The sequence below is a fragment of the Morone saxatilis genome, unplaced genomic scaffold (assembly GCF_004916995.1).
Source record: "Morone saxatilis isolate NCDOM2014 unplaced genomic scaffold, NCSU_SB_2.0 Contig11, whole genome shotgun sequence".
Taxonomy (NCBI): Eukaryota; Metazoa; Chordata; class Actinopteri; family Moronidae; genus Morone; species Morone saxatilis.
The window spans coordinates 23,676,715-23,689,826 of record NW_023339663.1 but is presented as its reverse complement, the minus strand read 5'-3'; the positions used below and the strand labels follow the sequence as shown (position 1 = coordinate 23,689,826).

General features: G+C 40.0%; 1 protein-coding gene across 1 annotated transcript; it reads left to right on the top strand.

The window, feature by feature from the left end:
• The first annotated feature begins 1,412 nt into the window (after window positions 1-1,412).
• On the top strand, window positions 1,413-9,967 carry gpib (glucose-6-phosphate isomerase b). The gene is made up of 18 exons (XM_035682512.1): window positions 1,413-1,603; window positions 1,983-2,073; window positions 2,413-2,481; window positions 2,746-2,865; window positions 3,002-3,085; window positions 3,224-3,370; window positions 3,881-3,952; window positions 4,038-4,082; window positions 4,172-4,225; window positions 4,799-4,859; window positions 5,147-5,190; window positions 5,311-5,463; window positions 5,726-5,855; window positions 6,048-6,124; window positions 6,600-6,728; window positions 6,957-7,032; window positions 7,736-7,802; window positions 9,518-9,967. The coding sequence occupies exons 1-18, from the start codon at window positions 1,485-1,487 to the stop codon at window positions 9,639-9,641; spliced, it is 1,662 nt and encodes a 553-aa protein (XP_035538405.1). The 5' UTR covers window positions 1,413-1,484; the 3' UTR covers window positions 9,642-9,967.
• Window positions 9,968-13,112: the final 3,145 nt, after the last annotated feature.

Genomic DNA, 13,112 nt, shown 5'->3' with positions numbered 1-13,112 from the left:
CTTATAACCTCTGCACCACACACACATTTAAACAATATGAAAAGGTGTGAGAATTATTCACAGTTTTTCACCCAGAAAAGCTGCTCTCTAAAAATGACAAAGACACTAAAAAGGAAAGTGGGTGACCAGATACTGGTCGCTTGAAGTCTTCTTTTCATATTTTGTAAAGTGAGTTTCTATGCAGTAGTCATCACATAGGATCTACTGGACTTTGTTATCCTGGTGATGTTGTAATGTACATTAATTCTACTGTTGAAATACATCGGCTGCCTACATTAGCAATGTTTTTGATAAAGATTTTTAAAGATTTCGTTCAGATAATCTCTTTGTGGTATTCATCTTTGGTCAAATCACTTAAACCATTTGCTGTTGTTGTTGTAGATTGTGTGCCTTAAAAAAAAGAATAATAATTTGTTCAAGCTACAGCCTAAGCTTTTGTCGCCCTCTAATGTTTGATAAAGAATATTACATCCTGTACACCACACTTTTAAAAAACAGTCACTTGGGGGCGTTCAAGTCCACACATTGTTGTTGGACACAACTGGTAGTGGATGTGAGCAGCGCTATATTTATCCTTCATTCTGAAAATTGACTAATTCCAATCTACAGAGACCAAAGCATTTTTAAAAGCAACAACTTACACTTGTACCTGATAGTAATGCCATGATGTGTTGTTCTCATGCTTTGGAAAGGGATTAAACTTTTCTGCTTTGATAATGACAGATAGAGAATTTGCACACATTGCACTGAATAAGTAACTTGACTTTATCAGTATGTACCTTTACATAAAACATTCTGTGCATAGCCTACAATATATATTATTGTAAATATACAGCATGCTTCACTGCACTGGTGATATTGATCCAAGCATAAGAGTACACTTTTTATTGTTATTGTTATTTTAAGTAAAAACACAGAAAACGCAGTTCTATGGTGATGCAATACAATTTACAAAACCATAATAAACAATACAGAGTGCAGGACAGTTGTATACAACATATGATATATAATATATAATCGCTTCAGCCTGATTGAAATGGACGGAGGAAATGTGGATGTCAATCTTCTGTTCCTTAATTGCTAAATATGTAAATTAAAACAATAACTTTAAATGTATGTAATAAATGACCTGCAAAACAGTGGATGAATGACCCTCCCCTACCCTAATGTATGTATTTCACAAGGATTTACAGTGAGTGCAACAGTAGAATGAACTGTAATGCTGCACTGTCTGATAATCTGAGCAGCACATTGAACTACACGCCACTGTGTTGCTGTGCTGGTGACGCTCCTCTACCAACGTGCACTGTAACTGTACTGTAACAGTGTGGAGGTGTGACATGTGCAACCCCTGAATATGGTGTGGCTCTTGTAGGAGGGGCTCTGGACTGGACGCCCTTCAAAAAGCTTTCCCCCTGACCTGTTGGTCCCACTCGACCAGGCAAGTTGAGCACAGCGGAGCACAGCAAGACCCTTTGGACATAATGGGACTCACACAGGACCCCAACTTCCAGAAGCTGCAGGACTGGTACACAGCCCATGCCTTGAACCTCAACATGAGGCATATGTTTGAGGCTGACAAAGAGAGATTCAACAAGCTCAGGTATACATCCTTTTAAAACTACTTTTATTGAGCAAAAGTGCACAGCATCCCTGAACAGGTTGCACATATTTTGTATGTATAATAAATAAAGTGATGAATAAAAATTATTAGAAAGACTTTGCCGGGTCTGTAACCTGTTGGCACTCAAGTTCACATGATAATACTCACTGCGTTCCTGTTATACAACTGTGCAGCTTCATTACATAATATTGAAAACTAGATGTCAAACCACCACTTGACTACAGAATCATACTGTTTGGATATTTATATATTTATATATTTATATATATATATATATATATATATATATATATATATACTTGTAAAGTGTCAAAAGCTTGGTTGTTCTTGTTACTGATGTCTTTCTGTGTTCTGACAGCTTAACCCTGAAAACTGAGGATGGAGACATTCTTCTGGATTACTCCAAGAATCTCATCACTGATGAAGTCATGAAGATGTTGGTTGATCTGGTACATTCATTTTCATCTTGATTATCCAGGACTTTTTAAATGCTAGAGTATATTAGCTTATTAGCTCATTAAAAATACAATTTGATCAAGAGCTGAAGGGGGCAGCTGTAAGGTAAACCAGTCCTTGAAGCAAGCTGTAAGTGGGAGTCTATTCATTTAATACAGGCTTCACCCTGAGACAAAACATGTGTCTTTTTATGTATACAAATTGAATGTATGGATTGAAGGGATTGGTCATCAACTTGATTCATAACCACAATATACCACTTCTATACTAACATATTAATTTAGGATATTAAACTGCTGCTGTAATGAACCCACATGCATTGTCTTCTCCAGGCCAAGTCCAGAGGCATTGAAGCTGCCAGAGAGAAGATGTTCAGTGGAGACAAGATCAACTTCACTGAGGTGCTCATTGTTGACCATATGTCAGCTGTATCTTGACTTATGTTAGTGTTTACCACATGACATTTATCCTGCTGGGGTAAAACAGCCACTGTCAGAGCACTCCTGCACATGAGCTTGTTTTTGGCTTGTTAAACAATAAACATTGAATACAATGAATGCAGCAGCTGGGCAATCTACCTCTTGATCACCAGCAGCAAAAGATCGATGACACAGTGCCGAGTGTAAAGATGTCTGTTTTTGTTTCCTGGTGCTGTGGATATTAAGGGCCGCGCTGTGCTCCATGTGGCTCTGAGGAATCGCTCCAACACTCCCATTATGGTTGATGGCAAGGATGTCATGCCAGACGTCAACAAAGTTCTTGAGAAGATGAAGGGCTTCTGTCATGTGAGTGAAATGCACCAACAGAGAGATCAGGAAATCACAAGGCACTGTTGCGCTGTTGCACTGTTCACAGTAGGAGTTTAGTAATCCTGCTCATGGAGGTTTGATGCAGCTTTCTGCATTGTTGCATCTGTTGCAGAGAGTTCGCAGCGGTGAGTGGAAGGGCTACACAGGCAAGGCCATCACAGATGTTGTCAATGTCGGCATCGGAGGATCTGACCTTGTGAGTGCGATTTATGGAAAGATGGATATATGTATATATAATTTTATTGCAGAATGTCAATGAACTATACGTTTTACAGCCACACACATTCACTCCTGTCACTCCACTCTGAGTTTGAACAATTGATTTGACCTGCAGGGCCCCCTGATGGTGACTGAGGCCCTGAAGCCTTACTCGAAGGGTGGACCACATGTGTGGTTTGTGTCAAATATTGATGGGACACACATTGCCAAAACCCTTGCACAGCTGAATGCTGAGACAACTCTCTTCATCATCGCATCCAAGGTACCTGCTTTATGTACACAGCAGATTTTTGAAACTGCACCAGATTAACATCTCACATGTGAAAGAAAAAGGGACTTCTATTATATATTCCTGTTTACACCATTATTTATGGATGGACCAGTTGTAAAAGAAAGTTTCCCTTCAGGCAGATGAGTCTGCCATAAAATGCTCTTTCCAGACAGTTGAGCCAATGTCACATCAGTTGACATTCGTATGTGAATGTCTTTCATATCAGCCTTCCAGTCTCATATGGAAAGAACAGCTACAGCTAAAAGATTGACAAGAGTTATTCCAAAATATTGTGCATCCATTCAAAAAAATTGTTGTTGCCTCTTATTTAGTGGTAAATATAAGCACAGACACAGACAATACGTTTCTTTCTTTTACTTGTCTCAGCTGTAATGAACCTCTCTAGGTCCTCATTTGCAGGCAGATCTACACCATAAGCTTAATCACATTATGTATCAATACTTGGTTATCTATGTATTTTGTCTAATTCTCCATTTAAAGACATTCACCACCCAAGAGACCATCACCAACGCCGAGTCAGCCAAAGCATGGTTCCTTGAACATGCCAAGGATGTGAGTATGCAGCCGCCTCAGACAGCAGCAGCATTTTCTCAGTTTGCTGATGTCCTTTAATCAAATCCTCTCTATGTTTCTACAGAAATCTGCTGTTGCCAAGCACTTTGTGGCCCTTTCCACGAATGGAGTAAGTCACAAGACTCTGTTTACAGGTTAAACTTTCTCTCTCTGTTCAGACATCTGATCCTAACTGGTTTCCTCTGTCTGCCCCATCAGCCCAAAGTGAAGGACTTCGGCATCGACACAGAGAACATGTTTGAGTTCTGGGATGTGAGTGCTCTTTAAACCTTAGAGCAGACAGTGTGCAACAGGTCCCGTCTTCATCCACAGACTGTGATGAGGGCTGTAGGCAGCAGCTATAAATAAGCTAGACTTTTGACCAGTGAAGTAGGTGGGACGGATGGTCTGGCCAGCAGCTGCTGGGTAATCAGAAGCCTCTCTCTTCAGACTTAGTTATTATTGGTAGCGACCTTCTCTCTTGCAGAGGTGACTGTAAAGGCTGGGTTGCATCAAAGGTCAGGAAGCTGCATTTAGTTACATTGTTGGTATTTAAAGGGTAACAGCTATAATATGCCCTTTATGTCAGAAAAAACACGACTGCCAGTGTTTTAAACTCACCCTCATAAAAAAAGGAAATGGAAAAAGACTTAATATAAATATTTTTGTGTAGCTCATAGTTAATTACATTATTGTTCCTCTTCAATTAAGCAGCAACTTCTGTTGGTTGTGAAACTTGTTTCTCTTTCATTAGAGATGACATAAGAGTTGACATAAGAGTTTGGTATAAGCCATGTATATATATACTCATATATTATATATCAGTACTTTATCTGTTTCTTTTAGTGGGTTGGTGGTCGTTTCTCCCTGTGGTCTGCAATTGGAATGGCCATTGCCCTGCACATTGGTATGTACATTAAAAACACACATTGTTGTATTTTTTGAATCTGAAAATGTCGGACTTCAACCTGTGGGAAGCACAATGCCTGTACAGAATTTCATGACAATTCCTCCAACAGTCTGGACCAAAGTGACCAACATTGCCATTACCAGAGCCACATAACATGGCTAAAGTTAAAACACATGGTAGCTTTAGTAAATATGTAGGAAAGAATCATTCCAAACAATCAGTTTAACTGTTTAATCAATAGTTTATTCAGTCAACTTCTCTTTCACAACTCCTCTCCTCATCAGGTTTCGACAACTTTGAAAAGCTTCTTTCAGGAGGTCATTGGATGGTAGGTACTTCTCCAAAACCTTTATTTCTCCATCTCTCTAGTGTAGCAAAAGTATTAACAAGAGAGAAGATACAGAATACATTTATGCAAATTATTATCCCTTCACTCTGTCTGCTGCAGGACAACCACTTCCGTAGCGCTCCTCTAGATAAGAACGCTCCCGTCCTGCTGGCTCTGCTGGGAATTTGGTACATCAACTTCTTCCACGCTGAGACCCACGCCATGCTGCCCTACGACCAGTACATGCACCGCTTCACTGCATACTTCCAACAGGTCAGCCCCCACAATGCAACAGGCCTCACAGAGAAGATCAAATATAATTTTATTTTTTTAAATAAGTTATTTAAAAGATGATTTTGAATCAACTTCTTGAGGTTCTTCAGGCATCACAATGTAGATTCAATCATAATATGTATGGTGATATTAACATAGAGAAAAGAGCAACACTGTCTGTATGTCTGTGGTAATTGTCCACTGTCATCAGTGAGAATGAAATGCATGTGAAAGTTAAGTTTGATTAGTGTTTTTTATTTAGGGTGACATGGAGTCAAATGGGAAGTACATCACTAATCATGGAGCCCGGGTAAACTACCACACCGGGCCAATAGTGTGGGGAGAGCCAGGAACCAATGGACAGCATGCCTTCTACCAGCTCATCCATCAAGGTAACAGAACTAAAGATCATCATTCAGTCGCAGCAACATAGAGATGATTCAGTCAGAGTGTCCAGATTTTACCAACCAAGTATTCTGATATCCTGTCTGCTTTGGTATCTGATTGGCCTCATGCCACGAGTATGTGGACTACTTGTGTGTACTATATGTGTCACTAATGCAGTCCAACTGTGTCCAATTCAGGAACACGCATGGTGCCCTCTGACTTCCTTATCCCGGCTCAGTCACAGCATCCCATCAGGGACAACCTGCACCACAAGGTACCAAAGTGTTAGAAGGATTTTCTGTAAAGCAGTGCATTGACTGTGAAACTTGTGAAACAGTGATCTAAGATACCGCTGCAGTGGTGTGCCATTACCACATGTATTAACTGCCTGGAGAACCTGAGGAATAAATATTTTTGAGAGATCGTCATCAAAGGTCAAACAGTCCTCCACACAAGAGCCAGCTGAAGTAAAAGACACTGAACCTCTATGTGCTCCAAGAGTGTCAATTGAACTTCCACAGAGGTCTTACCCTTTTGCTGACAGGTGTAATTGAATATGTACAGATACATGATGAACTGGCTAATGAGGAAATTCACAGTTTGACACTACAAAAAGGCAATCTGTCAACAGTTTAGAGTAAAACACAGACACTAGTGGTTCACCAGACTGACATCTACAGTATATAACTCGCTGTAAAACATACACTGTACTGTAACTCAAGGTGTGTTCGTGTTTGATGTGGCTGTAGATCCTGCTGGCCAATTTTCTGGCCCAAACAGAAGCTATGATGAAGGGTAAGACCACAGAGGAGGCCAGGAAGGAGCTGGAGGCCAGCGGCCAGAGTGGACAGGCTCTGGAGAAAATCCTGCCACACAAAGTAGGTTGATGACTGGCTGTAGAGAATGAACACCCTTTGCTTAGCATCTCTCCTCAGCAGACTATAGTAAGTATGAGGACCAGAGCAAGAAAGCATAGGAGGTAGTGCCCCCCAGTGACCATGAATAAACATAGCTATCTTATTAAGGTTTGTTTATTAAGAGCTATTGTGATTGTGGCATGTACAAAGTGGTTTGTATTATGAAATATATCTCCTTGTTTAAACCAGGTATTCCAAGGAAACAGGCCAACCAACTCAATCATCTTCAAGAAACTGTCCCCATACACACTTGGAGCACTTATAGGTGAGAGCAAACAAAGTTTCTCGTGACTTACAGCCACTCACATTAAAATGAAGCAGTACTGATATTATTAGTGGCTGTAGAGGTAGCCACAGTTAGAATTCACAGTCTACAGTTTAATAATTATACTATGTACACTCATATTATACTATGTTGAAAACACAGAATTGAAAATGAAGGTCTGTTTCAGTCATACAAAATGATTTTAATCTCTATTTCTTATGTTAAGTTTTTGTTTATGTCACATTAATAACAGTTTGTCCTGACTGTTTATTGGCCCTTTTAAACTGTTTACTGACACAATTTGTCCAGAGAGTGCAACTGATAGATAGATAATTCTTGCTACAATCTGCTATCTGTCCATGTTTCTCTGAGTTGCATTGCCTCACACTATACAGCAATACGTGGTATGACTATGAATTAGAGTGTGAAATAAACCTTTAATAATACTTTAGATCGATATCTTTAGATAGTAATGATCCCACACTGGGAAGTTCCTGAAACAGCAAAAGTGTAGATGAGGTTTAATCAGGACTCTGCACATTGTTGCAGACTAACAATGCAAGTTTGTTTGTACTTGGGACGCCAAACTGAGAGAACAGTGTATGTACAGCTCCTTTGTGTTATCTGAAATTCCATTCCATGAAAAACAAACACTTAACCTCTGCAGTAACTCTTTTAATGATTATTCTGTCTTGTTTTACAGCGATGTATGAGCACAAGATCTTCATCCAGGGTGTAATGTGGGAAATCAACAGTTTTGACCAGTGGGGGTGAGACAGTTTTTCCTCTACACATACTATACACTATACACATATAGTTGATAAACTATAGTATACTATAGTACTGTTGAACATTTGAGTCATTTTCATTTTGTAACCCCTTAAAGCCGCGGCCTGCCATCATTACATAGTCATGCTGTTCAGAGATTTGTTAAAACCCACAGAAGAACTCTATTTTAAATTCTAATGGAGTTTCCAAAAATACTAAATATGAAATATGTCAGGATGAATTTGGGGGAAATGTGTGTATAATGATCCACAAGCCATCTAGAGTATTGGGTTTGAATATTTCACTTAGTGTGAGCATTATATAGGTTCAATGAGATACTAGATAGATAGATAGATAGATAGATAGATAGATAGATAGATAGATTTAGATAGATAGATAGATAGATAGATAGATAGATAGATAGATAGATAGATAGATAGATAGATAGATAGATAGACTAGATAGATAGATAGATAGATAGATTAGATAGATAGATAGATTTTGGCCTATAATTGTTGAACCAGTGTCAGAAACAAAATTATTTTCCTGTATTCTGTGGGTCCAGGCAAATCTATCAATATGAGGTTTAAACCATCCATCACCCAGATAAATTGTCCTGCATTTTAAATTTTTTCTAATATTACCATATTTTGAGCAATCAGCATCAAATTGGTTACAGAGCATATATGGACCAATCCGGATAAAACTTGTTTTTTTGTATTTTTATATATAATGCAGTTTTAAAATTGGCTTAAGCTATTGTAACCAAACTCAGTTCACCTGTTCGGATGCTAGGTCCGAGCTCTGCTGTGCAGTCCTGGGATATTTTGCCATTAGAGGGAACAAACAATAAAAACAATGATATATATCGTAATAGGCTACATGGATTCGTACGAAATTCAATTTGCACAATCTAGGACTCACGATGCAAGACATTTGGTAATGATGGATTAAAGTCAGCGTGACTCATTACAACAAATCTAAATTTCTAGCCATTTCACATTCCGAACTTCAAAAAACCTGAATAAATCTACCATAATATGTCCTACAGAGCTTTATTCTTTTCAGCACATCCTTTAGGTTTAAACAGACAAAAATACCACAGTTTGGCACATGTAATGTCATTGCCTCACATTGTGTGAGAGGCAATGTCACTGTAGTGAACAGTGAAATAATACAGCTGCATAAGATCTTGCCACTGTAACAATTTATATCCAAAGCTTGTTAGTTTGAACCCTGCAGTACTCAGTAGAGTTAAAGGAGAAAAACCTGCATACGCACACAGGCGCTCCCGATCTGTCTCTTTCTCTGCTTTTAACTGTTAGTCATCTCAAACCTTTCCGCTTTCATTCACAATTCAAACTGCTCACAAACAAACAGTTTTACACAGAAACATCATAACATTGATTTGAGTGAAAATGTTGCCACATGTTTTACACATATTGCCTCAATTTGTGAGAAGGTGTGTGGAAAACCATGCCTCCCCTGTGGTGCAGTCAATGAGTCACCTTCTCGAGGGATGCAAAGGCACAGGGTTTGAATCCCCTAGTGCCCAAGTCCTATTTGCCAACATTGTGGCAATACGTGCACGCAGGGTATTAGAGTTATTTTAGAGTTTTTAATTAAACCATTCATATGTTTTTCAAGCATCTACACCACTGAACCCATCATCCCTCTTCTGCTTGTGTCCACTCTCCTTCCCTCTCCACATTATTAGAGTTGAACTGGGCAAACAGCTCGCAAAGAAGATCGAGCCTGAGCTCAAGGACACCGCAGAGGTCCACTCCCACGACTCCTCCACCAATGGACTCATCAACTTCCTCAAGAAAAACTTTGCCTGAGTCGAGACACCCCAAAACAACTTCCACTGTACTCCACATCATTATCCATCTAATCAGCTCATGAGCTGCACGGACAGGAGACTCGCAGAGGCAGCTGGTCACTCCCACGCAGTCGAGCTGAGGCACTCTTTATGTTTGTACTCCCATTATAAATATCTTACCTGTCTACAGTGCTGTCTTTTCTATGTTTATCTGCTCACCACTGTGAGGGTAAAGAGCTTTTTGTATGAGAGTGTTATGGAGAGCATACTGAAATGTGCTCTCACTGTCTCCCCACTGTCTCAAGAAATGTAGGATTCTGGAATAAATATCTTTACACAATGTTACTCTCAGTGTCAATCATACCTGGTCTGATGTAAAAATAAACATACACAGCAGTTGTTCATTGTGCTCCCATGTACAAATGGCTGTTACTGTAATATTCTCTGAGCTGAAAGAGCAACACGTCACTAGATGGCATCAGCGTGCCAGATTTATTTACTGGGACAAATCAACCACCCAGTAATCTACCATTTATTCTGTGGAACAAAGGGTCAAAGGTCAGTGCATCTGCACTGTTCCTCCCCACAAATCCCCAGACTCCACAGCATCCATTTAGAGAGAAAAACAAACAGCTGGACCAAACAGCATCTGGACTACAAGCCAGTCCTCATTGGCACTACATCTAAACATCATTAAACTAAATTTGCTTAATGTTCCAGTGCCGCGTGCCAAAATGTTGGCCTGTGAACTTACAAACATAAAAACTCATGTAATAATGGTATGAGAGACAACATCTCACACAATAATACATCATGTGATGCTATTTACTACAATGCAGCAAGAAAGATAAAATATATTTCACTATGTTTCCTTTCCCTCTTACTCACTGCTGGGTACAATTACATAGTGTATGAGGACAAACAGAAAGTAAAAAAAAATCCTAGACCCCCAGACACTGCTGGGTTTTCAATGCTGTTGCCAGGCAACAATACTTTACTTCAAATCTAACTTGTGCTTTTTATCTCCGGCTCTGAAACAAGATACAGAAGAAGGTGAGTTTGACTGAGGATAGAAAACCCTCCTTGTTATTATTTTCAGCATGCTGCGAATTATTAGTAGAATAATCTTCACTTACTTCACAAATGCATGATTTTATGCAGGTTTTTGATTATTCCAGAGATTGTTGCATTTTTGCAAATTGTGTCACATTTCTGAATGAAACTCCTCTTTAGAGGACCGTCAGCTGAGTCATGGATACACACTTACAGCTACCTGGAGCCCACTGCTGAGTTATGACTCCAGAATATTGAAGCCAGGTGCAATAGGCTGAAATAAACAAGCAGCAAGTCAACATGAGGAAATAAGTGATTAGGCCCAGGCTTAGTTCATTGGGGAATAGGATCAAATAGAAGCATGAAAGGATGAAAAAGGTTGTGTGTGCGTTCCTGGGATGTTTGTTGAACAATGGTGCTGCATACCCTCACATTCCACTTCATGCTTTATTGGTTGGGCCTGTCAGTCTTTTTTTTTCTCTCTCTCTGGCCCGTTAAAGAGCTGCCCTCCTGGCTCAATCAGGGTCGCAACCTGCCCCAGTGCGCTGGTTGCTATGGCGACATCAAACCCCTGCCACTTTTCGACTGTGCAGTCCCAAGTTCATGGTGGTGTCAGACGAAGGCTTGGTGCAGGGTTTGGGATTCTTCTGAACTGACTGACTATACCACCAAGCTCTCGGGCTGTAGCTCGGTTAAACATCTTCTGAGAGGAAGGTTCTCCACGCATTAGTATCATTTGTATTCATCATGAGCCACAGTGCTGGAAGCAGTTTGAGGGTCAGCATCCTTGCATGTAAACAAGCTCGGAAACTCAGCCTCAGAGGAGAGGACAGGCCTGCAGGTCTGCAGCCAGATTTAATTCTCACTTGAACTTCGCTGGAATGCTTTTAATGTGCATGAATTCAACTATCCTCCCCTCCAAGGAACCTTTAGGGATCATATTCTCTTGGGCTAAACATTAGCCCTGCAAACACATGACTGACCCCCCGACATGCATACACACACAACACACTCACGCCACATTTCCTGGTATCAAAGGATGCATGCTCCCTCTTAAATTCCCAGTCTGTAGTCTGAGGCTGCTATTGACAGCAGTGACACAGAAACCCTGCAGGCTGTAAAAAAAAAAAAAAAAAAGCCGTCAAGCCCAACTTCATTTTTCCCACGATTACTGGAGTTATATAAAGCTTAACTTTAGTACATGGGCAGAGCTCGTCATGCTGCAGCATAGGAAGCCAGCAGCAGTCCCCTGAGGCTGCAAGGGGCTCCAGCTGACCCCTTGTTGTTCAGGCTCTATGTCTCCTCAAAAATAAGCTTCTTCAGATGCCCATTAGCTGGACCCATCTTTAAATGCATTGTTGTTAGGGTCCACATGGAAAACACAACACACCAAACCTCCTTTCCCTTGGAAATACAAGAACAACATGATCTAAGATTATAGTTCCCATTTTACTGTACATCTATGTGACCATCGTGTGAGGAGAAAAATAATGCAGTGCAGCTCTCACTTCACTGACATACAACTTTCAAAATATTCTTAAGCAAGAAAAACATGAAAATATCAAATAAATATTTGCATCCATATCAGAGGAATTTCTCTGAGATGTCTCAGACCACACAGAACAGTCAGAGGTTTTCTTCACCAGTTCATCTTTGCCAAACTACCAAACAGCTGGGCTTGTTTATCCTCCTGGGATGCCTCTAGGTCAGTAATCTGGTCATCTGTGTAGGCTTTTGAATACTGTGCACCCATTGTAAGACTTTTTGTCTTCACTGTCTTTCCTGAATCCACAGAAATACAGATATACTGACCGACATCTGGCCCTTATTCAGCATCGCAATGTGAGAGATAAAAAAAAACAAACTCCCACGCTGATTCCTGCCTCTGCTGGTCTCCTTGTAATAGAGCATATCATAGAGACAGTGACAGTGACAGTTGTTATCTCACATGTTCAAAGTCAATGGTGTTTCTGATTGTGATGATCATATTTGGTGCCAGACAGAAAGGCTGTGGTGTTTTTGTCACCAGCGATGGAGGTTGGGTGAATTCTTTTAACCTTCAAAGTTGTTTAAGGCTATTTCGTTGAAGTGACTAGAATAGCAAAAGAATATTTTATTTAGTCTCCTGAATAAGACCCAGTTTCAATTCAGCAATTTAATCATACAGTAGCAACCGAAAAAACACACTCCTACCCTTCAAACCTGAAGCAGAATACTTGGGAAACTTGCTTTGTGTTGTTTAATACTGCATGTCCATAAAGTTGGGAGACTCGCAACAGACAGATGAAAACAAGAATGGCAGAGGCAGCAACATCCTGACTTTTTGTCTCTAATCGGGTTCCAAAAATGATGGATCTTACATTGACATGATGTAACTCAACAGCATATTTCATTAGAAATCTCTATCCCTCTAGTTTTTAAAATATATATATATATA